The sequence below is a fragment of the Glandiceps talaboti genome, chromosome 10, assembly GCF_964340395.1.
Source record: "Glandiceps talaboti chromosome 10, keGlaTala1.1, whole genome shotgun sequence".
In the NCBI taxonomy this organism is placed as follows: Eukaryota; Metazoa; Hemichordata; class Enteropneusta; family Spengelidae; genus Glandiceps; species Glandiceps talaboti.
The window spans coordinates 12,326,584-12,351,369 of NC_135558.1; the positions used below are offsets into that span (position 1 = coordinate 12,326,584).

Consider the following 24,786-nt stretch of genomic DNA (forward strand, 5'->3'; position numbering starts at 1 on the left):
TTGGAATAGAGCTGATATATTCACCCCATAAATTTACTCAAACATCAACAACATACGTGTCAGGAATGATTAGTAACTCATTGTTCCACTGTTTTAATGTGTCTGCCTTTGTTTTAAATTGTGATTGTCTCTTCATTTTTGAAATGTATTTATTGTTCGCATGTTAATATATTATGACCATGTTTTAAATTTTGTATGGTTTTATTCTCTACTGTCACACAAAGAATTGCCCATGTTGGGATAATATAGATGTATTGTATTGTATTGTATTGTATTGTATTGTATTGTATTGTATTGTATTGTATTGTACTGTATTGTACTGTATTGTACTGTACTGTACTGTACTGTACTGTACTGTACTGTACTGTACTATGCTGTACTGTACTGTACTGGACTGGACTGGACTGCACTGGACTGCACTGGATCGAATTGGACTGGACTGGATTGATACAACAAATGGTCAACGGGTGTAAAGCGCGCCCATAACTACGAATCTGTCAGTTTGATAATATGGTCTCCTTTTGTCGGAGGGACTGGATACAAATTCCACGAGACAGGTTCACCATTTTTCATGCGAATGTTTTTGGGAGGGTCACTGTTTTTTGTGCAATAATAGTTTTGATTCCATACATTCCAATGACAGAGGAGAGGGACGGTCAGTAATTATAGTACATGGTCTTGGGTAAGGTCAATAAATTCCATGCACGAGACCCATGAAAAAAAACCAGCACCCTCCAGTCCCTGGCTTGTTCCCTGGCTTGTGATATATTGATAATTATTTCTGGATAAACTGTCTTCTAGTCTTCACATCGACCAGTTGTCATACTTAAAGAATCTATCAAATATTCGTCAGTGGTGTATCTGGCCTGTGTTGTCACCTGAAACCAATGTGCATAGAAAATGGTAGATAACTGCATTAAAATACAAGAAACACATGAAGATTTGCACACCAGAAAATGTGACCCTATTTTTCTGAGGGAAAGACGTATATCTGCCTTCTGTCTTCGTATGTATATAATGGGACTTCTCGACAAGATTTCGCAGTTGTATAAGTTACAAAAGTATTATTTTACAACGCCCAAAATGAATGTAAGTTATTAGCAGTGTAGTTGAAAGGGTGCTGATGAGTCTGACTGATCTTTTCCTTTATCTTAATCCTATGATTGTACAAAGTTGGATTCATCTACATTTGTTTATAATGGGCACATTTAGTTTATAGCACATAACACGTTTGCATACAGCTTTTAGTGATTGGCTTAGACCATCTCACATGGTATGGATTCGTGACCCATTGTGACATCAATTTGCATACAGAGGCCAATACTTTTTCGTTTTTCCCTAGGGCAATATTTACAGGCACACAGGAGTCCTACCGGTGAATTGCTTTGGCTCTGAAAATATTATGTGTATCATGTTTACATTATTTGTCAACTAACATAGTATTACCGTTGAGTGGCAGTCTACACCAAACATGACACATTCAACATTTGTTCTCTTCAAAATACGACCAAATGGCGTTATAGCACAACTGGTGAAATATGGGCAATGAAAGATTCAATTTTCAGATATTTTGATTGGTAGGAAATTATAATGTCCTAGGAAGTTGATGCATACCCATCACCGTGGTTATCTTTACACAAAACACTGTTTGGTTATTGCAAGATATATGGGTGTGTCACTGGTTGGTTTGCAATTTAAAGGCCACTGGATTTTGCTGTTGCTATGGAAATGATCGGTTTGCTGGGCATATATGTAGAAGTCTTTGGGTTCAGTTGTCCTAAAAAGGTCTTCATCGAAGACACAGTATGCAACCAACATACATAGTTTTAGTCCAGGCGGTGCACGCCCTCAAAAACCGTCTCACAAAGTCACAGGGCCTATATACAAAAAGCTCTGATAAAGAATGTTAGCATTGCGCTGATTCCCACAGGGGTGGTTTGGTACCACTGCAAATATTACATTCTACTTCACACAACTGTTGTGTTTTCCTGTTACATTTCATCATCACAAAAGCTAATTTGACTTTCACTGTATATGCCTTGTCTGTACAGTATACCTAACTATGAGTTAGGACAAGAACTTATTACTAGCCACTTTGATATAAAATCTGCTGTTGACAAGTGCTGATGTCAGTATATACACTACAAACCGGCACTATTATTACGAGTGTCGGAATTGTTCCAAATGATGGTATAAATTATTCCAATTGGCAATTGTATACCGCCAACCACATGTGTTAACAGTAACTGCATTGGCTGGATTGAGTCTCATTTTGAACAAAATATGAACATGTATGAAAATGTCAAAGAAGTAAGTAATAGATCTACATATTTAGGAATCAACTCACCTGAAAATATTCCCATTCCCCTGTGGTATAGCTAGCAACGTACGATCCATTAGTTGTATTCTGAACTTCTATGTTTGAAATATTGGAACCCATTTTTGAGATATAAATATCTAACGATTTTCTGTCCTTGGACGATATTGCTTTGTGATAGTACACTTTTATGCACTGTTCCTCAGTGCCAGTCTTTCCAGATTTGACAGAGCCAAGGGGGTCCTTGGTGCCTATTGTAGGAGATGAAAAAATAATGATGGCCACCAACTTGATTGAACACAGCATTTGCAGCACAAGTATTCGACAGTTAGAAATTTCACAATCTGATCAAAATTTGATGAGGTGAATACAGGCTCGATTTCTTACCTTCGTTTATTGTAGTTTGTTTTTTATTTTGTTGTTCCGAGAGTAAGCACTTTAAAGACGCCTATCACTCCAGAAGCACAAACCGAAAACAAACGACAAATTGATAAACTTCATTCATATCAAGTGCAAAAATATACTGTTTCAATTGGTTTATTTACAAGCCCTGTATGTGGCCTTTCAAATATGGCCAATTAGCACATGAAACTGTACACTTTTACACAAAGATATGGATGCTATAAATGATTGTGGTACAAACACTTTATCTTGGTGTATATGGACGTGTTGCCATTTGAGTATGTATTTCCGGGTCTTGTACCGAAATGGGGGGGGGGGGGGTGTAGATATGGAATGGTCGATCTACAATAGGGTCACCTAGCCTTGGTTTAAAAAGGTATCAATCGTCTATTTCATTATTTTCTACCAGAAATTTCAAACACAATTTATTCTCGAATTTCATTTCGATCAGACCCTTTGTCAATAATTTCATGTACTCATCATGACATGGAAATGAAAATCCATCTCATAAAGCAACAAGACCTTTATAAAATACAGTTTGGTCTAAAATAGGGGTAGATTACATGGCTCTTTATACTTCTCCTGGAGGAAGATGTAATCTATATTGCAGCCTCTGTAAACCTATAGGAGAAAAGTGTTCACATTGAAATATCTACCCTACCAGTCCTCAATTGTACAGTAGGGTTGACTGGGGCACAATTGCGATTCAAATTTTGTGAAAGGACTGAAGTCAATCAGGAACAAGTAGCAGCGAGCGGTGAGCTCGAGACTGCAACCTGTAGATTACAAGTTGACAACTCCAACCATTTAACCAACGTGACTTCACATAATGACTGTCCACAATCCCTTTTGCTGAAATGGCAGAGTGTCATCAACGACACTCCCTTTTATCAAGAATTTTGTTATATCCTTACCTTTAATCAAGGACGTGTAGGCACCGAGGCCGTGTGAGCCTCCAGCAAGTGCTAGGCCATTATCCATGGTAAACCAAGCTTCCAAATTCTTGCAAAACTTTCTGGGATCAGTTACATGGGAACCATGTTTTGCCAATAAGTTGATGGTTTCTTTTATCAGTGTTTTGCTTCCATCACAATCCTTAGATACAGCATCCCTAAGTTGGCGGAAATCTTGTAAGTCATTGTCAAATTCAGGTCCATATTGATCAATTTTTCTCCAAAGTGTTCTGTTGAATATTTGATAAAGTTGAACATCAACATAATTCCATTTTCGTATTTTGTCCTTCATGACTTCAGTGAGAGGTGTACGATTGCTTCTCACTCGACGGGCAATATATAATATATTTTCCATCTTCCAGCACATTATTCTCTTTAGTAATATCAAGGAATGGTCGTAGTATTCCGTGACAAACACCAAGTCCAACTCATTTGCTAGTCTGGAGAAGTATTCCTCCACAATATCTTTCCTGTCGTGGTACTTGTGATCCAAACCAAGATGCCATGCTTGACCATTCCTTGCTACACACCAGTCACGACCCTTCGATACCTTATTTCGATAATATTCCGGCTTTTGTAAAAATTCCTTTAATTTTTCACCAGGACTTGACTTTGACTGTCTATTCACGAATTTATACAAATGAAAAAAGTTGAATGCGGACTCAAAATTTGCTGCTGGCTCACGTACAATAGAAAGAAGAATGGTTTGTGGAGCCCTTTCTATTACTTTCATCTGTGTTGGATTAACAGCAGCGAAGTTTAAAGTTTGGCCATTCGTTGCAACAAGAGTCCTATCTTCCCGCCTAATTCCCATCACGGGAAGTGAAGCACCGGGAGAATTTTCTCCATGAATGTAATAGGTTGACATGCGTCCCATATAACTTTTGCCCTTATGAAATATTATCATCCTCTGGAAAGGAAGGTGATTTCGTTTCCCAAATCTGTCTAATATCGTGACGAGAGTTGTACTACCCGTTTTACGGTTGAAGATATAGGCGACATCCTTGAGAGGAGAACACGTTTTTGCATAAGTTGTAAGATTTGTCAACCCTGGCATTTCAGAAGATTCTGTCTTGATTGTTGAGACCGTTGTGACGTCAGAGTTAAATACGAAAAGTTTTGAATCGAGGCTTGAAGGTCCATTGATGGAAATATTTGATAGAAAACTGTGTACCAGATTCCTGTTGTGAAAATACAAGTTTATACTTAATTCAGATAGGAAAAAGAAAATCTATTCGGGTGAATTAAATCTTAGTGTGTTTGACGTGATTATCCCTCTTGTCGTTATTTAATTTGGCATGTTCTGAACAAGATACTTAATCTTCGTCGGTGTCTCAACTGAATCTGACAGAATGATCCAAATTTGGTCATGAAATACATTATAGCCGGAGTGTTGAACAAATTTAAAGGTGTGAATCACCACTGACACTATTATCAAAGAAGGTGAACAGTTAGATGTATAACTGACCATAGCCCCTCCACCAGTGGGAGAGTCTGAGACGGAGTCTGTGAACTGACAAGTATTTTCACACCTGTATCATAGACCATACACATGTATGGTCTATGCGTGAATTTACATATTGAAGCTAACCTTTTCATACCTCGAGCTTGTTCAACACATCCGGTGCTCTAGATGTATCTAAACATTGTCAGATCATGACAGTAATATATCCACTGTCAGCCGGACACAGTTGAGACACTGGAGAAAGACAAGTGATTGTTCGAAACAAGTCTGTTTCGCAATCAAAGTGTTATGAATCATAGCTTCCATGAAGAACAGACAAAGTGTAATCAGATATTTAATACTCCCCACTATTTTTCTTCATTCCGCCAATGATAATACGAGTCACCTAAGGGGTTTTGTCACTACGAGTCGCTAGACGTGTATTTTCCGACTGCATGAAGGAAAATATTTGAGAATAACATAACTATACCTCTTCAAGCAAAATTTACGGAAAATTGGGAAAATTGATGATGATTTTTATAGAATGTTTCGAACATCACAGACACAGAGGAGTAGACACGGGTTGTCATGATGTAGAACGACCAGGGTATATCATCCAAAGTTTCTGTTCAAAGACAATAACTTTGTGTGTGTGTGTGTGTGTGTGTGTGTGTGTGTGTGTGTGTGTGTGTGTGTGTGTGTGTGTGTGTGTGTGTGTGTGTGTGTGTAGTACGCAATTAGAAGTCGCAATGCAATGACTACAATGAATTATTCCCGGAATTTTGCATTAGATCGCGCAGATTCACTCAATGCGAAAAAAGTGTCTTCTTTCGCATTGAGTGAATCTGCGCGATCACAGAAACAAGTGTAGTTTTACCCCTTTCATATAGTATTGGCTAAATACGTCGATATTATCGTCATTTTATTGTATTCTGAAACATAACTCGGGAAACAAATACCTGTGCTGTGTGTGAGAGCTAGTAGTATTCTATTCATAAGCTGTTGCGTAATCAATACTTCCAGCGTTGATTATATATACATGTACTACTAATAGTTTCCCGTATCCCATGGCAACAGCACATACGTACCATTATTACGTCAAATAACACAATGGAGTAGATGTGTTTACTGTCTCTAGTTGCTATTGAAAAAAGGCTATCTGGTGGGAATGTATATCCCCAGGTTACAAGAGCATGGATCGATTATCTCATATAAACAGATCCATGGTTGAGGTCACACGCTAACAAAGAAACAGACGGACGAGCATTATCACACATTACCTAACTGTCTTAGTTCTCTGATAATATAGCACAGACAACTAACACAGTGTGGATATAGCAACTTCACGAGCACCTGTGTGCCATTACCATACAGTCTTATTCACAGGGGTGACACAACGGTCAGTACATCCGGGTTATGTATTCATACGGGCGAATAATATCTCACACCTGATAGCTTGTTTCATATGATGGGGTAATCACACCGACGACTTCTCCATGTTCACCACGGTATAGTAGGTCGGCTCTTCATGTACATTGGACAAGAGGCACTTCAATATATCTCAGACAACCATGGACGTATATCATTTTAATACATCCATGCGACACCAACATACACATCGGACGTCCAAACTACATTTAGTGTGAATCATGTGTGTTTGCGAATATCATGTTGACGTATTATATGTTCAATATTCCTTTCCGTCTGTAATTTTTTTCTTTTGATTTAAAACTTCGTAACGTTTGGTATCTTGTGTTGTATTCATTATCAACACATATCTACTTTACAGCTAAAATGGTGTAGGCTTGGTGTTTCTTGGAACATTATGTTCTTTGACACAAATATAGACATATTTCGACTCTAGAGTAACAATAACAGAGACACAACTAACACAGCAGAATTCTTTGTTCAATCACACTGAACACTGATAAGTATCGCTACTCGTTCACAGTGCAGTAGAAACAGGCTTCTAACGAAAACATCACACATGGACTTGATAATTTTAATGGATTCAATTGTTTATTTTCTAACTGATAATCAGCATATCAGCTTGACTATTTCTGCGTACCCAGTGTGTGTAGCAGCTAAGTAATTGTTTCTTTTGCACTAGAAGTTCTCTGAGTGTGTGTAAAAAATGACATCCAAACCAACATCATTTTATCTGTAAATTATTAAAACACAAAATATTTATTTAAAAAAATAGACGGGAATTTTCACACGGTCTGAAAGCTATCAATTTCTCTGCAATGTTGTTTTACCATCACGGTAAGCATAGACCCTTCATCAACTTTAGTATATACGCCGTGCGGTAAGGAAAATAAGAACTACATTCCATGCCGAAAACCACAAATCTGCCCGTTCAGCTACACCTGTCTTGGTGTTCGAGTCAAGAAGCTCCCTACACTGAACTTGGAGAGATTCTTGAGATAGTAACATCGTAGCCCAGCTTGTATGGCAAGTGTGCGTCCGTGATTCGACTCTGACTGTTGCCACTGCTATGCACTGTTTGGAGTGCAATGTACCGTGACTACAGCCATACACGTAGGGCTGGTAACATCGTACTATAGAGAGCGAAGGTCCCCGCTGTGATCGTACCAAGACAAGTCTCTGAACAAATCGGACATTGCCAGCGTTATTGATTCCTTTAGCATGTGTACTTGGTATTCAAACTAAAATATTTGCCGTTATATACACTCCTGGAATCACTCTTTACAAACGTGTGGTTACTAGAAGCTACTGTATCATCAAAAAATGAATATTTCAGTCAACTCAGTAGGGTATTAATCAGATTAAAAGCTGTTGAAGGAGAAGGATAGTCTCTCCCTTTATGTAACAATATCACAACCGTGTATTGTGTTATCTTTTTGAGAATTCCTCCATCGTATCTTAAACAACAATACATAGGTACGTCGATTGCCAGACAGAGATGTGTGTGTGTGTATGTATGTATGTATGTATGTATGTATGTATGTATGTATGTATGTATGTATGTATGTATGTATGTATGGATGGATGGATGGATGGATGGATGGATGGATGTCTCTCTCTCTCTCTCTCTCACTCTCTCTCTCTCTCTCTCTCTCTCTCTCTCTCTCTCTCTCTCTCTCTCTCTCTCTCTCTCTCTCTCTCTCTCTCTCTCTCATTTGAAAACTTACCCAGTCGAATACGGATTAACTACGAAAGACCTGGGACCGTTTCGAGAAAAATAAACCATGAAGAAAATGCCAAACAACAGCACGGCCAATAAGTAACATTTGGCCTGTAAAAAGAAACAAAATACACAGGTCTATTGCGGTCGTAGGGTTAATTTTCTAAATTCATTAACAAAAGCAATAACATAAAATAGCGCCAACGGCGTTGTAGCACAACTGTACAGTTTAAAAAAATGTTTATCCACGTGCTGATCCATGCCAGGTAGAGGTGTTCATTTGCTAAATGATTATTCAGTTGCCTGTCCAACCCTGTTGTTATCTTTGCAATAAATACGATCATTTGGCTGTTGCTATGGGCGTTGTCATGTTGCTAGACATGTTTGCATACATTTTTGAATTTTTATTCACTTGTATAGAAAATCCCTGATGTTATCATTTGCGATATACATCGTCACATAGCTGTTGCTATGGGCCTGGTCTTGTTGCTAAGTATATTTCCATATATTTTTGAAATATGTATCCATTTGTCTATTAATCCCTGTTATATTTGCAATATACGTGATCATTTTGGCTGTTGCTACGGGCGTGGTCTTGTTGCTAGGCACATTTGTATACATTTTTTGAATGTTTATTGACTTGTCTAATAATCCCTGTTGTCATCTTTGCAATATATGCAATCATTTGGCTGTTGCCAATGGCGTGGTCTTATTGCTAGGCATATTTGCATACATTTTTGTATGTTTGTTCATTTGTCTAAGAAGCCCTCTTATCTTTGTGAAATACACCATCGTTTGGCTGTTGCTATGAACGTGGTCATGGTTGCTAGGGATATTTGCATACATTGTTTGAATGTTTACTCACTTGCCTACCTGGTGATGTTATTTAACACCTAATTTGCATATCGCTGAGGAGATCATTATATTGCTTCATCTATACACCCCAAAATGCATCCCCATTAAATTTCAGCCCGATCTGCTCTGTAGTTTTGTTAATAAAGATTTTTTACAAAAATAGACACATTTTTAGCACTAACTTGCATATTACTGATAAGATCATCATGTCATAAACAAATCCTAATCAAAGCACCCCTATGAACATTCCCACTAAATTTCAGATCAATTTGCCCGGTAGTTTTTGAGTTTAAGGTTTTTGACTAAAAATGACATGTTACATCCAAATCATGCACCTGTGAAGTGATCATTTTGCTTTGAACAATTTCCCAACTGGCCGTTTTTAATAGGAACTCAGGTTTTCATTTCAAGGTTTTTCGAAAATAATGTACCAGTGAGGGTTTGAGTTTGCACAGATAAAGAACGTAAATTTAATTCGATCATATTACAGGTCGCGTACCTCGACATATGGTACACAAATAAGTTTATACGTTTACGTACATTCCTTCATGCTTATGGAGTAGACCAATACTGAACAGTTTCGGCAACCCGACTTTTGAAATATAGCCTGTCTACTGTGACGTCATTGGATATGTAACTACTTACCTACCAGGACAAATAGATAGTTGCCGTAGGCCATGGCGGTGCCTCCATGGTCACAAGCTATCAAAAATGATTTTTGAAAGGATGTACTTAAACTACACATACGTACAAATTTCTGAAGAGAGAGAGCCAATCATATTAATAGAATTATTAAAAATAACTTAACTTCCCCATTTATAAGCTATACTGTAATTCATTTACATAACTTGTGGGCTACAATTTTAATATCAATAGCTTCGATCGTGATGCCTTCATTTCACAATATCAACAGATCGAGATTGTGAATCTAAAATACTACGTCATGTGACAACACGCGACGAAACATTCGCAACTTATAGTTTACAGAAAAGATTACTTTACATTTAGTTGTGGTGTACCAGATTGCTGGTTTCCCTTCAAGATAACGTATGCATATGCATAGAATCAATTCTTACCTTTGCGTGACTTCCAGGGGAATTATTTGCCGTCATTTCGAGATCGAAGTGTACTACTCTTCAACTACACTTATCTACTCTGCATATAAGGGATTCTTTTCTGCGACAAGATGTCCAACTGTTACAACACAAGATAGAGTATGGTATATTTTTTTCTTAATTATGGATAATACACAACGACACCGGAATTACTGCTCCATTAAATTATATCTGGACATTCGCCTCTGTTTTCTCCTATGTCCTTCACAAATATGACATCATCATTTCATCGCAGTACTGACAATTTTGGAATTTTGGACATGATTGCCGAACCGCTGTACTATGCTGAAGAGAGAGGTGACAGTGTTTGGAGAACGACACTCATCAGGTCTGGATATGATTATATAATACGTGACTCACTCTAATATGTAAATTATCAATCAATGAACGGAGATTGTCAAACAGTGCAGTGTGTGTACTGTGAAGTCGAAGATAAACAGTGCAACGTGTCGCATACTAGAAAGTTAAACCGTTTGCAAATTTTATATTAGAACTGATGGATGGATGGATGGATGGACCATTTTAGTAGGGGGAGGGAGCTGGTGGTGATGGGTTCAACAAATCTCCAATCCAACACTGAACTGAACTTCATCAAAACTTCTTTTTCAGTAAAGGCCTACGTTGAACCACAATCCTTCTATCATAATATTGAACCATTACAAGCCGGCGAATTTGACAGATTCCACAAGCACCACACACGATTCATTTCTGTTATACCCATGATATTGATATTGTGAACCCACGTCAGAAATTAAAACCACACAGGGTTCACATTCTCGCAAATCAGAGCTGATATTTCTTCGAGATATTGCGAATATCAACTTTGTTCACAGTCTTGACCACAGGGGCGTGTAATATTGCATAGATTGTTAGTTTTCCAGGTCTACAGACTAAATATAACAACCTTTTGAATATATATTCCTACCTGTATAGGGAAAGAGAGAAGGGAAGACACGATTGTCGACCATGTATGAACTCCTCTGTACATCTAGCTATTTTGAATAACCCGCTCGTTGCCGATTGGCTGCTCGAACTACGCCTACGTAAAAAAGACCCCCTAGCTTACCTGAAGATTAGACGCATAGCTACAGTAAGGATAGCTGCAATAATTGTAGCGTCTTGTTGCGGTTTTGTGGGTTTTTTTCGTCTGTTTTGGTGACTTTTTAAGTTTTTGTGTTTAACCCGCACCTAACGTGCGTTAGGTGCGGGTTAAACACAAAAACTTAAAAAGTCACCAAAACAGACGAAAAAACCCACAAAACCGCAACAAGACGCTACAATTATTGCAGCTACAGTAAGGAATGACTTCCGCGTTCGAAACAAAAAGGGATTGTTTCATCAAATTTACCGTATTTCGACCCAAAACGTATTCATGGTTTATACAAATCTTTTTGGCGATTTATGGTGGACCGAGTCAGCCTAAATATATTTTCTCTCTCTGGAAACGAAATGTCTACGGAAGCGTATTAGTGCCAAGTACGGTAAGGAAAAAAATAAAATTTAAAATCTCGTAATACGAGATTTCAATTCTCGTAATTACGACTTTTCGATTCTCGTAATTACTACTTTTTGAATCTCATAATTACGAGAATCGTAAAGACATTTCGATTCTCGTAATTACGAAGCAATTCTCCGGTAAGTTGATACCTAACTGGGAAAATCACACTGCCATTTTAAGTTCATGTTATAAGCAACAGCTGAGTTCTCAACAACACCCGATCATAGGGTAGTAATTACATTTAAGGTGAACTGAACACTCTAATATAAGTCCAGTGAAATTACATAACACCTATAGGTTAAAAAAAGAAATGGCAATGAAATAACGTGTTCACATATGTACACACATATACTGGATGCAACAAGAAGTTCGTAGGTTCACTGCAATATTTAAACAGGCAATCTGTCAATGAACTTAGCCAAATAATAAACACAAAACAAGAATTCCAGAAGAACAACAAGAATTCTTCATCAGCAAAGAATTTGTTCAAATAATGGAGTCCAATATTAAACATATAGATATTCTTCTGAAATTCGGACACAACTCCAACTTATATCCAATGATGAAGATGTGGGGAAACTGTCCAATACAAGACAGGATTACGACTGATGAAGGACCTAACGGCCGGTCCGAAACGTCTTAAAAGAAGGATCAATACAGTTTCTATCTGGGGAGTCTCGCCAATGTCTTCCTACTAACACCCTGATATACCAGGGTCAATAACCTCGACAAACCGGTCACTTGGCTAACTGACCCTCAAACCAATATTATTATACCATACCAAATACATATATTCAAGTATTTATCAACCGTGGAAAAGGTCTCCACACATTTTCAAACTTGATCGAACGACCTACGGTGCCACGTTATTGAATTTTAAATTTCAAAACCGTATAAATCTGATTTACCTTAATGAAGAAAATTCTAAACTAAAGTTGTGAATTTTACCAAATATCAGATGGTAAATACTATTTTCTTCAATTTCAAATCCATTATTGATTCATTTTGCCGACATATATTGAAAGAATATTCTTCGCTGTTTTAATGCACTCGATTTTTTTTTAAAGAAACGAAAAACGCAATCAAATCATACAAACCGGTTACCGTGTCAAACACTCTATAGTACATCTGCTTAGTACATCAAAATCATAAGATTCAAGGCGTGTCTGAACAATTCAAAAATTCAAAAATAACAAACAATAAAAAATCATAATTTCATAATTACGACAATCAAAAGTCGTAATTACGAGAATCGTAAAGTCGTAAATACGAGAATAGAAAAGTCGTAATTACGAGAATCAAAAAGTCGTAATTACGAGAATCGAAAAGTCGTAATTACGAGAATCAAAAAGTCGTAATTACGAGAAAAAACTCGTAATTACGTGAAAAGTAAACTCATAATTACGAGAAAAAAGTCGTATTACGAGAAAAAAGTCGTAATTACGAGAAAAAAGCCGTAATTACGAGAATCGAAAAGAAGTAATTACGAGAAAAAAGTCGTAATTACGAGAATCGAAAAGTCGTAATTACGAGAATCAAAAAGTCGTAATTACGAGAAAAAACTCGTAATTACGTGAAAAGTAAACTCATAATTACGAGAAAAAAGTCGTATTACGAGAAAAAAGTCGTAATTACGAGAAAAAAGCCGTAATTACGAGAATCGAAAAGAAGTAATTACGAGAAAAAAGTCGTAATTACGAGAATCGAAAAGTCGTAATTACGAGAAAAAAGTCGTAATTACGAGAATTGAAAAGTCGTAATTACGAGAAAAAAGTCGTAATTACGAAAATTGAAATCTCGTAATTACGAGATTTTAAATTTTATTTTTTTTCCTTACAACTTGGCACTAATACGCTTCCATAAGTGTCAGATTCACAGTCACATGTGAGCTAATATTCCATTCCACCATTTCCAGGATGGTGATATCTAGTCTAATATGGCTGTCGACAATAAGACCTTCAAATCCCCCGGAAGCATCACTACTTTATGGGCCACCAAAAATGAAATTAATTTCAGTATACATAGATTCACAGTTTGACACAGTAAAAATGCATTTGTATTGGAAATCGTATAAGTATACTCAACAGGAAGCTGTCGTAAACTTTTCGAGATCCATGGTTCCGGGTTTAGTGATGGCCGTGCTTCTAATTTTGAAATGTAGCGGTAATCTGACGTCATTAGTCAACGCCTCTTTCTTGGCCAATCAGCAGTGAACATTAGACGGCTATGTCATTTGACCTGCCTTTGACATACAGAGGACTTTATACAGCGCCCGCTCATTGTAAAAGGTCTATTTTTATCGTTACAAAAGCATTTTTGCCCCCCAATGATAGTGTATAAGTTTACTTGGCACATATTCTTCATGCAGGTATGTTTTTGTTGCAAATGTGCATGTTTTATTCAAATTTGAAAGGTTACGAAGAAAGATGACCGGGAAGATGACCACCCTTCTCATATTTATAGTATACGTAGTACTATAGATCGATACATTTGTAGCAGCAAGATTCGTATGATATTTTCCTAAGAAAACGGAAATCTAAGCAATAATACACGCCCCTGTGGTCTTGACGGTGTGTCTTGGATAGTGCCGTAAAAGGGACTGTAGTTTACGACAATGAGGGTTGAAGCTTAATTGTTTTTGATGTATAAAGCATGAAGGCGCGACATTGCACAAATATGCATTATCGGATAAAATGTAATATAATTAGACTCCAGCTTAGATTATCCAATCAAAACTGCTGTCAGGGGTCTGGGCGATGAGGGACGTCCATCTAACTAATAGAGTCTAATATTAGATTTTATAGTCTAAGTTAGATTTTAGATGACATTATCCTTTTAAAAACTACTGTCTGGGGTTCGGGCGATGAGTGACGTCAAACTCTAAAAATTTAGACTCTGAGTTAGACGTATGAGCGAGGTTGCGTGGATGTGGCTGAGCCCCCGACAGTCGGGGGTCCGGGTCCGATCATCGTCGTAAACCACAGCCTCTTTTACGACACCGTCCACGACGCACCGTTATTTTCACAGTGTCGCGGAATTGACGGAATAACAGCTCTGGTTTGCGAGAGTGCAACGTAGCAAAAATGTGTACACGTATCGCGGGTAAGTGCCTATTACCCAGACTCACCGACTGTGTCTCATTTCTTTGAGCTGGTGTCCGAAAAGATTTCAATGAGCAGCTGGCAAACAAAGAGTCTCGGTGACTGAGGGCTCATGATGTCGTCTGCATACTAATAATTTGTTATTGATTCCTGGGGCATCGCATAGGTATAAGGCTCAAAATCACTGATGAACGTATTAAATAATGCATGCGGGACTAAGATTACAACCCTGTTTAACACCCAAAGATCTGAGGATTTATATTCACATGTTAAACATTCATTTGTTTTCTCTCTATATAGGTTACGTTTTTGTATATATTTTAATAGTTTTGTACAGATTACCAGTGATGCAGATACGTAGTAGCTATATCTAGTTTCTTGACAAGACCATCAAATGCTTGTTTCATATCTACAAAACAAGTATGGATTTTGTTTCTTTTTTGACCGTTTCGATTGTCTATCTAGATAATTATATGTTATTAATCATATATTCATTAATACATTTGATGACCAGTAATTTTACTTTCCTAATGGTAATTAGTCTCGCTAGCTGCTAGACCCGCTGGCTATTCTGCTTTAGTGTTTATAGCACACTTAAAAGTGACCGAAGGTTGCCACTGAGGGCGCCCAGACAGTGTATCTATTCCGAACAACCTCCATGCTCCAAAAGCGTAGAGCCGAGGTCTTGCTACATGATTACAATGTAAATAGTAATCCAACACAACATATCAGACACTTGTTTACATAATTATATCGTCAATAGCACCTTTATTGTAAAACTCCTTTGAACATCGCAGAAGCATTAAAATGGCCACATAGATGAGGATAGTGTATTTATTTTGAATTTTGAATTTATAAAACCATTTTATCATTATCCTACTTGAAAAATCAATGTGAAAAAACATAAACCAAATCTATTTTTGTAACTCAATACATTGCAAAAAGCTACAAAATCTGTACAAAGTTTGTTATTGTACGTACAATAACAAACATTTCACACTTTGTATTAATCTTTTGCAATGTATTGAGTTTAAATTTTATAATTTTAAAACAAATTACTGTCACCACCAGGTGGCATTTTCCAGTAAAAATGTATCATTAATGTAGTTAAACTTATGAGGAAATAAAACATCTTGTGATTTCAATGTTTTGAACATGAATAAAAACGAATTAAAATGCATTGGTGTTATATTACTTTCACTTATCGGTATTGATCCAAACAACCGGAAGTGACATAAGAACCTATGAACAACTTCCGTTAAACAACTTCCGTGTCGTCGACTGCTTCTGTTGTTGGAAATGGCACTCGAGTTAGTTGTTAGTGGTGTCATATAATATATGCATCATTGGAACATAGACTCTGAGACATCCACAAACAATATGATATTGAAATCTGTATGTTTTAATTCAATGTAACCTTTACCTTCTTCTGAAATGTCATCTTCGCAATTATTTCTGTAAACTGTATTTTAGTCTTCACAGTGACCATTCGTCATACTTACAGAATCAATCAAATACTCGTTGCTGGTGTACATTCCAAGTGACGTCATCTTGAAGCAAAGCAAAGAGACAATAATGCAGAGCAAACAAAACGTAGAAGAAAAACCAGAAATACAGAATATTAAAAGTATGGAATAGGCCACGGTCAACTTAAGAATTTCAAATACAAAAAAATACAGCTTTTGATATAGTTCTATCTCTTTGAGCAATTCTAATGATCCAAAAAGATAAATCAATTATTTGATAATCTGATGAAAACAAGTGATATGCATAAATATTAGTCTTTGAGCAAAAAAATGAACAGAACCATTTGCATAGCAGAGATATTGTTGCGTACGGGCACACTCACTGCTGAATGGGACCCATTGCAACAGCCATGATAGTCGTTGGTTGACGGTAAGTAATTGGTCCATATTTTGAATTAAGTATACACTTGTTGCCGGGTTGCAAGGTCACCAGTAGACATGTTACCCGGATGGGCTGTTTTGTAACAACTATTCGAGTGATCTTGTAGCCACGCAATTAGTGTACATGTTTAATAACATGTCATATTCTCAGGCACATAATTATTCTTTTCATAATCAAAGCCAATTATCGATAGGACACCGTGCTCTCAGAATAGTGCCCTAGGGAAAAAAGAATGCGAAAAGTGCGAAGTCTATGCAAGTCCTTGCTATTTAGCTACATGGAAGGACAATATACATAATTTCATATCACAATTGCAAGTCATGACGTCAACTCACCTGAAAGTGTTCCCATTCCCCTGTGGTATAACTAGCAACATAGGATCCACGACTTCTATTCTGAACTCTCATGCTTGGAATATCAGAACCCGTTTTTGTGATAAAAACATTTAGCGATTTCTTGTCTTTCGGAGATTTTGCTTTGTGATAGTACACTTTTATGCATTGCTCTCTTCTGCTAAACTTCCCCGACTTGAATGAGCCAAGAGGATCCTTAGTACCTATTATGTAAGATGAAAAAGCGAGAACTGTTTTAGTACATCTAACATCAACTGCACATCACATTGCATAGCATCACATCACATATCACATCACATCACATCACATCGCAACACAACACAGTTCACCACACCACACCACGCCTCAACACAACACAATACAACACAACACAACACAACACAACACAACACAACACAACACAACACAACACAACATAGCACAACACAACACAACACAACACAACACAACACAACACAACACAACACAACACAACACAAAACACAACACAACACCACAACGCACAGCACAGCACATCACAAGACAGTAGTACATTACAAAATTACAATATTTTAAACACCACCAAAGTCTGCTTCCGAGCAGTACTCCCAGTAGCCAAACTACGACAACGCGGAGTGTCTACGCCACTGGTTCTGCTTTGTTCGAAATATGAGTGAAAACGTTCAAAATTGCCATTACCTTCCCCGATATTTTTCTCTGATATTACTAGCACTGGTATACTTATGTTATTCTCCAGTAGTTTTCTTAATTCAGCCGGAAAATGAAGTAAAATATTTGGGAATAATTTAATTGTACCTTGTCGCGCATAATTGATGAAAAATCGTGGAAAATAATTGATATTTGGAATGTTTTGACTCATATTTCGAGCACCACAAAACCAGCAACGTAGACTACACGATCGGGTATATAATCCATATTTTCTGTTCAAATCCAATAACTGGGTTTGAGTATGGTATACTATTATTTGTATTAGTATAATCCCCGGGGTGGGGTTAATTTGCAGTATATATGGTCAAATCTATTACCACACTATTTCAAGTATTATTTTGTGGTGGTTACACAGTATGCCAGTAAATAAAACACATAACTACGTTTTACGATTCACTTTAGGAGATGAAGAAAAGTAATTCCTATTAAAATCTTACCTTTAATCACCGCCGTGTAGGCACCTACACCATGCAACCCCCCATTGACTGATAAACTCTCTGTCATGGTAAACCAAGCTCCCAATTTATTACAAAACTTTTTGGCGTCTGTCACACGGGAACCGTGTTTTGCCAATAATTTGATGGTTCCTTTTGTTAGTGTTTTACTTCTACCACCACATCCCTTAGATACAGCATCCCTAAGTTGGCGGAAATCTTGTAAGTCATTGTCAAATTCAGGTCCATACTGATGAATTTTGCTCCAAAGTGTTCTGTTGAATATTTGATAAAGTTTTAAATCAACATAATTCCATTTTCGTATTTTTTCTTTCATGTCTTCAGTGAGAGGTGTACGCTTGCTTCTCACTCGACGGGCAATGTATAATATGTTTTCCATCTTCCAGCACATTATTCTCTTTAGTAATATCAAGGAATGGTCGTAGTATTCCGTAACAAATACCAAGTCCAACTCATTTGCTAGTTTTGAGAAGTATTCCTCCACAATATCTTTCCTGTCGTGGTACTTGTGATCCAAACCAAGATGCCATGCTTGACCATTCCTTGCTACGTTCCAGTTACGACCCCTCGGTATTTTATTTCGATGGTATTCTGGTTTTTGTAAAAACTCCTTTAATTTCTTAGTAGTACTTGCTTTTGAATTTTTATTCACATACTTGTATAAATGAAAAAAGTTGAAGGCGGACTCAAAGTTTGCCGCTGGCTCACGTACAATAGAAAGAAGAATGGTTTGCGGAGCCCTTTCTATTACTTTCATCTGCGTTGGATTAACAGCAGCGAAGTTTAAAGTTTGGCCAGTCGTTGCAACAAGAGTCCTATCTTCCCGCCTAGTTCCCATCACAGGAAGGGAAGCATTGGGAGAATTTACTCCATGGATTAGATAGGTTTGTAAGTTTCCCATGTAACCTTTACCCTTGTGGAATATTCTCATCCTCTGGCAAGGAAGGTGATTCTGTTTCCCAAATCTGTCTAATATCGTGACGAGAGTTGTACTGCCCGTTTTACGGTTAAAGATATAGGCGACATCCTTGAGGGGAGAACACGTTTTTGCATAAGTTGTCAGATTTGTCAACCTTGACATTTCAGGTAATTTGGTTTTGGAAGTTGTGACATCACTACTTGGTAGAAATGTGTGTATGAATTTCCTGTAAAGAAAATTATTTAAAAAATCAGGCTCTGTGAAGATAGAACACTTAAGGCGAGTGACTAAAATGAAAAGATGTTTGTGTGTATGTGTTAAATCTCTCTAGAGAAATCTAAAATATATATATATCTCGGTGTGTGTCTCTGTATGTACGTATGTATGTATGTATGTATGTATGTATGTATGCATGCATGTATGTATGTATGTATGTATGTATGTATGTATGTATGTATGTATGTATGTATGTCTATCTGTCTGTCTGTATGTTTATGTGTCTGTATGTCTATGTTTATGTGTATGTATTATGTCTGTCTGTCTGTCTGTCTGTTTGTTTGTCTGTCTGTCTGTCTCTATCTCTCTCTCACTCACTTTCACACACACACACACACACACACACACACACACACACACACACACACACTCGGGAGAACCTTTTGCATTATCCATTAAAACAAACTTACGTAGATGAATACGGAGGATTATCCCTGGAAGCAATGGAACCAATGCTGGAAAGATAGACCACGAAGGTCATACCAACCAAAAACGCAAACAAGAAATAATGTTTTGCCTGTAAAGTGATAATACAAATGAAAAATATACCATTATGTTATACCAAATAGTTTTGTTACTGAGATATATTTTTTAAGTATGCAACTGGGGTCAGATCGTTACATCATATGTTCATTTCAAGGCATATCAAACCGACCTAGCGTACGGAAGAATAATTTGTGTGTCAGTTGGATGTTTCAGTGAACAGAAAAAAACTAACAGATGATAAACTTTCTCTTGGAAAAAACTTTCTTGTTAATGTATAAAATATAGCAGTTGGCTAAATGATTGTATTTTATTTACTTATTTTTGTATGCTTTACCATGCTCGCTAAAGCATGATGTTACGCAATAAAGATTGATGATTGATGTTTCAGTGAACACACATCCGTGGTAACTTAAATCATACAGCTGGTTTCAAGTTACCGTTTCTCCGGCACTGTTATATCCAACCACACAGAAACCAAATAAGAAACTGCATATCATCTACATTAAGATGGGAAGATCGCAATTTCTTGCTCCGTTTTGTCTATAATGAAATAAACCATTCAAACGTCGTGCAACTATACGCGAACACGTTGCAATTGTCACCAATGTTTGACATATGTATTGTGACACCTTAGTTCATTTCATTTAGACAAACTGGAGCAAGAACTGTATTCAGTGATTAAGTTGCTATCTTTAAGGTGTATGGCCCAAGGTCAGCGCGCACATCACTTAAACTTTTTTTTAAAGTGATCGTCCAGCTCATGTAGTCTGCAGATCGGGGAGGGGGGGCACAAAAATAACCCTCTCTACTTCAGTGAAGATGACTGCATAGCCAATCATAAACAAACAAATGACATCTACTCCTCATACACACTTGCACTTTTTTAAAGCGATCGTCCAGCTCATGTAGCTTGCAGATCGGGAGGGGGGGGGGCACAAAAATAACCCTCTCTACTTCAGTGAAGATGACTGCATAGCCAATCATGAACAAGCAAATGACATCTACTCCTCATACACACTTGCACTTAACAGTAACTGCCATAAATAGCAGATTGAGTGACAGGTTTGTTGAGAATTATAAAAAAAAATGAAAAATATTTGCGTCGTCGCTCCACTTTAGACAAACTGTCATGATCTGAAACAATTCTCTCTTTTTTGGCCTATGGAGTAGTTTATGATTGGTTTATACGTGGTTGGATCAAAGAGTCAATGAATGATAATTTGACTGTGGCGCTTCCAGCTCTAAGTGTGTGTTAAAGGCCAGGGCAGTAGCCTGACCAAATTGCCAAGGGGGACAGAACTTTGTGTTGGTGCAATCATGCATTTAAATTTAGAAAAGTGCTTTTTTACATAAATTTGCATGCAATTTACATAACATCTATTTTAGCATACGCAATTAAATATCATATGTAAGGTCAGAACAATAAAAAATGCTGGTCAACGGGTAACCTAACCCATCACATTGAGTAAGTAGGTCGCTTTCTTTTTTTTCACAATGCTTGACAAGGATAAAACAAACCATATATAATGATAGCAAAATATTTCAGGTCGAGTTTAGATAGAACGTATTCAGTCATCTTGATACTATCTCTTGCAGTTTGTCTGCATAGCTACAGTTAGGAAATGTACACAATTTACGGTTAAACAAATGGTGTAGTTCCTCTCACCCTCTCTTCTAAAAAAATGTTAAGCCCCGCCAATTGAAACTCTAGCATTATTTTAGCTACCCCTTCTATCACCTACACTACAGTGGAGATATAAAATCATATGGTACAAAGATGCATTGGAAGGAGACAACTTCAAAGGTGAAAACAATTGAAAATAAGACAGTATAGGAGGCCATTTAGAGGCATAAAATATCGAACCATATACATAATAAAATACCAGAATTGAAACAATTATGCTATGCATTACATATTATCTGGAAGTGTATTTTGTTGTGGCAAAACTGAAAGATATTATGCGAATGTGCACATGGTAAATGACTTCTCCTGAAGTTTAATTTGGTTCCAAAAAATCCCAAATAAAGAGCAAAACATTTCAAGACTTTCAGACTTTTGATGGCCCAATGTTCGTAAACTTTTGTTCAATTCTTTTTAGTGCACATTGGATATTTAATCTCAACTCATGCTTGTATGCAACACCAGAGCCAAGTAAACCTCTGTATAAGATATTATATAATTTGGAATAGACTCAAATGTATATTTTTACATGTACTATTCAGAAAATGTAAAGAAATATCCTTAATTTTGAAAAAGAATGCGAAGCCCGCATGAGGATATATTTCCCATCACCAGAAAAAAATATATGGGTAGGTTGAACACCTTTTTCATTTTTTCTGGCCTAATGTTGTATCTTTCAAAGTAGTTGCCGAAAAGATATCACATTCAAAGTAAAACAATCGACGGTGCTTTCTCAAATAAGTAACGCAACAAAATAATCATTTTCTTTACCCAACTCCCAAAACTGTTACGGCCTCGTTTATGTCGGAACTCAGTGAACTCAGTGCATTCTCCTTGCCATTATCATTATAATGGAAATTGAAGTTTTGATTTTGATGTCGAAGGTACAGCTCTGTTTACAAATTCAGGGCCATTCTTTCCATAGCAAATTGTCGCTTCAAAATGAATTGCGGAATAACGCTAGTGTCAGTGTGCACCGCTTTAATTATATCAAACAATATTTTAACCAAAGACAACGTCGAACACAATTATTGAAAGAAATATCTTCAAATAGTGGATCTTAAACTGCGTACCCAGTTTAATAGTTTTTCAGGGCCACCAAATATTCCAAAAAGATATCTGTCGTTTTATCAGTATGAAATGTTTTAATATAAGCAACCAGATGTAAATGAGATCGAGTGCATCTTCGGAATCACTGCATGCAGCATAGCAGGCGACCTCACGTTGAACGACTTTTTCCGTCTTTTTTTTTAAGTTTCACTCGCTGACATCAATTGCGACTTGCTTCAAATTAAATGAAGGAGACTTTCAAGACCACTGTTATTCGCGGAAAATGCAAAGTGCATGTGCGCACTTCTTTTGTACTTTCCCGCACAAAGGATTTTTAATTTGCTGCAAAAAGTTACAATTTTTAACTGGACACATTTTTATTCAAAGTTAAGCCAGGGTACAATAGCGATAAGCTTATAAGATACATATTAGCCAGGAGTCAGTGTACAGTCACTTTAGTGAACTATTCATTTTACGTCGCGTAAATAACGATTTTAATAGCATCGCTATCTGTTCAAAAAGTAGCTTTTTTTCTTTCTTTTTTCCAAAATCTCGGGGGGGGGGCAGCTGCCCCCCTTGCGCCCCCCCCCGCAGGCTACGGTACTGAAGGTCTAATAAAAAGCGTGGCTCCGGTTACACTCAATTTTAGAATAAGTGGGATAGGTAGATTTTTATTTAATTTTATTAGATATTTTTTTCATGTGTGAGTGTCTAATTCAGGTTATCCATTGTTTCCAAATGGTATTTATTAAAATTGAAATTGATTTATTATCAAAAAAAAATTAAATTAATTAACATCAGAATTATATCAAATGTATTTCTTCCTATCAGATGTACAGTCATGCCATTGGAAGAACAGTTTTATATTGTATTTTTTTATGCCAGTTTCCATATCCACTATTTCTCACAAGACCACATTTTTTGCGATTTTTATTATTTTTTTCTCAAATACGTAAAAAAATGTTTAGGGTCGGCAGTGAAAAGCTAGGTGGGGTCGGTTAACCGGAACCAAACAATTATTTTCAGGCCTGATCTTCAATACGAATGAATTCTTACCTTGATGAGGCTTCCAGGCGAGTTCGAAATAGTCATGGTTGCTAGTACATGGAAGGCGTAGAGTTCTTGTGTTTACTGTATAAGATAAAGCTATCCACTTCTGCGATGGCGTGTATTGCAGTATATTACATTAGATCTAGACAGACTTCAAACAACAGCCATATATAGGAAGACTGTCATTGCTGTAAGTAGAGAACGTGGACAGTAACTTTGTAAGGCAGTTTCAAAGTACATTATATTTAAACCTCCATAATAGTGTCTGTCTGTCAGTTGGTGTGTCTGTCTGTCAGTCAGTCAGTCTGTCTGTCTGTCTGTCCTGTTTGTCTGTACTACTTAAATCTGCCTGGATAATTTCTATGATGGTTTTTAGAAAGTCTCGGTACCTCCTCCTGAAATAGAATGAATTATAATATATCTAGTGAAAATGATGTGCCACGATTCGCTAGAATCAGTCACGTGATATAAAAATAGAATGACTTTCCCTAGGGAAATAGTTCCATCAACTTTTACATGGTCACGTGACCACCACGAGTTCACAGCAGGTCAAAATGGCAGCTTCTGAGGATGTCGTCTGCCATCGCGAGTTCACAGCATGAGGTATATTATAAAACACATATTGCCTGGCCTATATTCGGGCTATATAGCACCCGTTCATTACCCCCTCGTGACTGTGAGTTACCAGAATCACATGCTATTTCCCTCGGCCTTCGGCCTCGGGAAATAGCATGTGATTCTGGTAACTCACAGTCCCTCGGGTGTAATACACGGGTGCTATAGCCCTCATGGCCAGGCAATATGTGTTCAATAACGAACATACGAATATGTTATTTGCCAAATACCGTTCCATATCTCGCTGCGAGAGGTTGTTTTTCCGGTAGTTACGGAGAGTCGGAGGCGAGCCGTTATACCGGAAAAATTACCCCGAGCAGCAAGATGTGGAACGGTATTTGGCAAATAACTTACTTATACATCACCTGCGACAACGAATTCAATTTTCGAATGTCTAGAAATGCTGTTTCATTTCAAAACAGAATCACTTCCGCGTTATACTTTTGAGCGTA

At 37.2% G+C, this 24,786-nt stretch overlaps 2 protein-coding genes across 2 annotated transcripts; both read right to left on the reverse strand.

Annotated features, from left to right (window-relative positions):
- Positions 1-661: 661 nt before the first annotated feature.
- LOC144440785 (uncharacterized) lies at positions 662-3,718 on the reverse strand. Its single transcript, XM_078130169.1, has 3 exons — positions 3,634-3,718; positions 2,348-2,568; positions 662-878 (listed from the first exon to the last, which is right to left on the reverse strand). Exons 1-3 carry the CDS (start codon positions 3,698-3,700, stop codon positions 798-800), a joined length of 369 nt encoding a protein of 122 aa, XP_077986295.1. The 5' UTR covers positions 3,701-3,718; the 3' UTR covers positions 662-797.
- Positions 3,719-3,763: 45 nt separating this feature from the next.
- On the reverse strand, positions 3,764-4,729 carry LOC144440600 (galactosylceramide sulfotransferase-like; the record flags this gene model as incomplete). Its single annotated transcript, XM_078129986.1, has 1 exon — positions 3,764-4,729. A coding segment is annotated over exon 1 (966 nt), but the record flags the coding sequence as incomplete, so codon positions are not given.
- Between the last annotated feature and the right edge of the window lie 20,057 nt (positions 4,730-24,786).

Excerpts from the sequence above, each read along its gene's own strand:
- LOC144440785 (XM_078130169.1), bottom strand. The coding sequence starts at position 3,700 with ATGGATAATGGCCTAGCACTTGCTGGAGGCTCACACGGCCTCGGTGCC. Across the intron at positions 2,569-3,633 it reads CTACACGTCCTTGATTAAAG|GCACCAAGGACCCCCTTGGC; the intron begins GTAAGGATATAA and ends CTCCTACAATAG. Across the intron at positions 879-2,347 it reads GGGAATGGGAATATTTTCAG|GTGACAACACAGGCCAGATA; the intron begins GTGAGTTGATTC and ends CATTGGTTTCAG.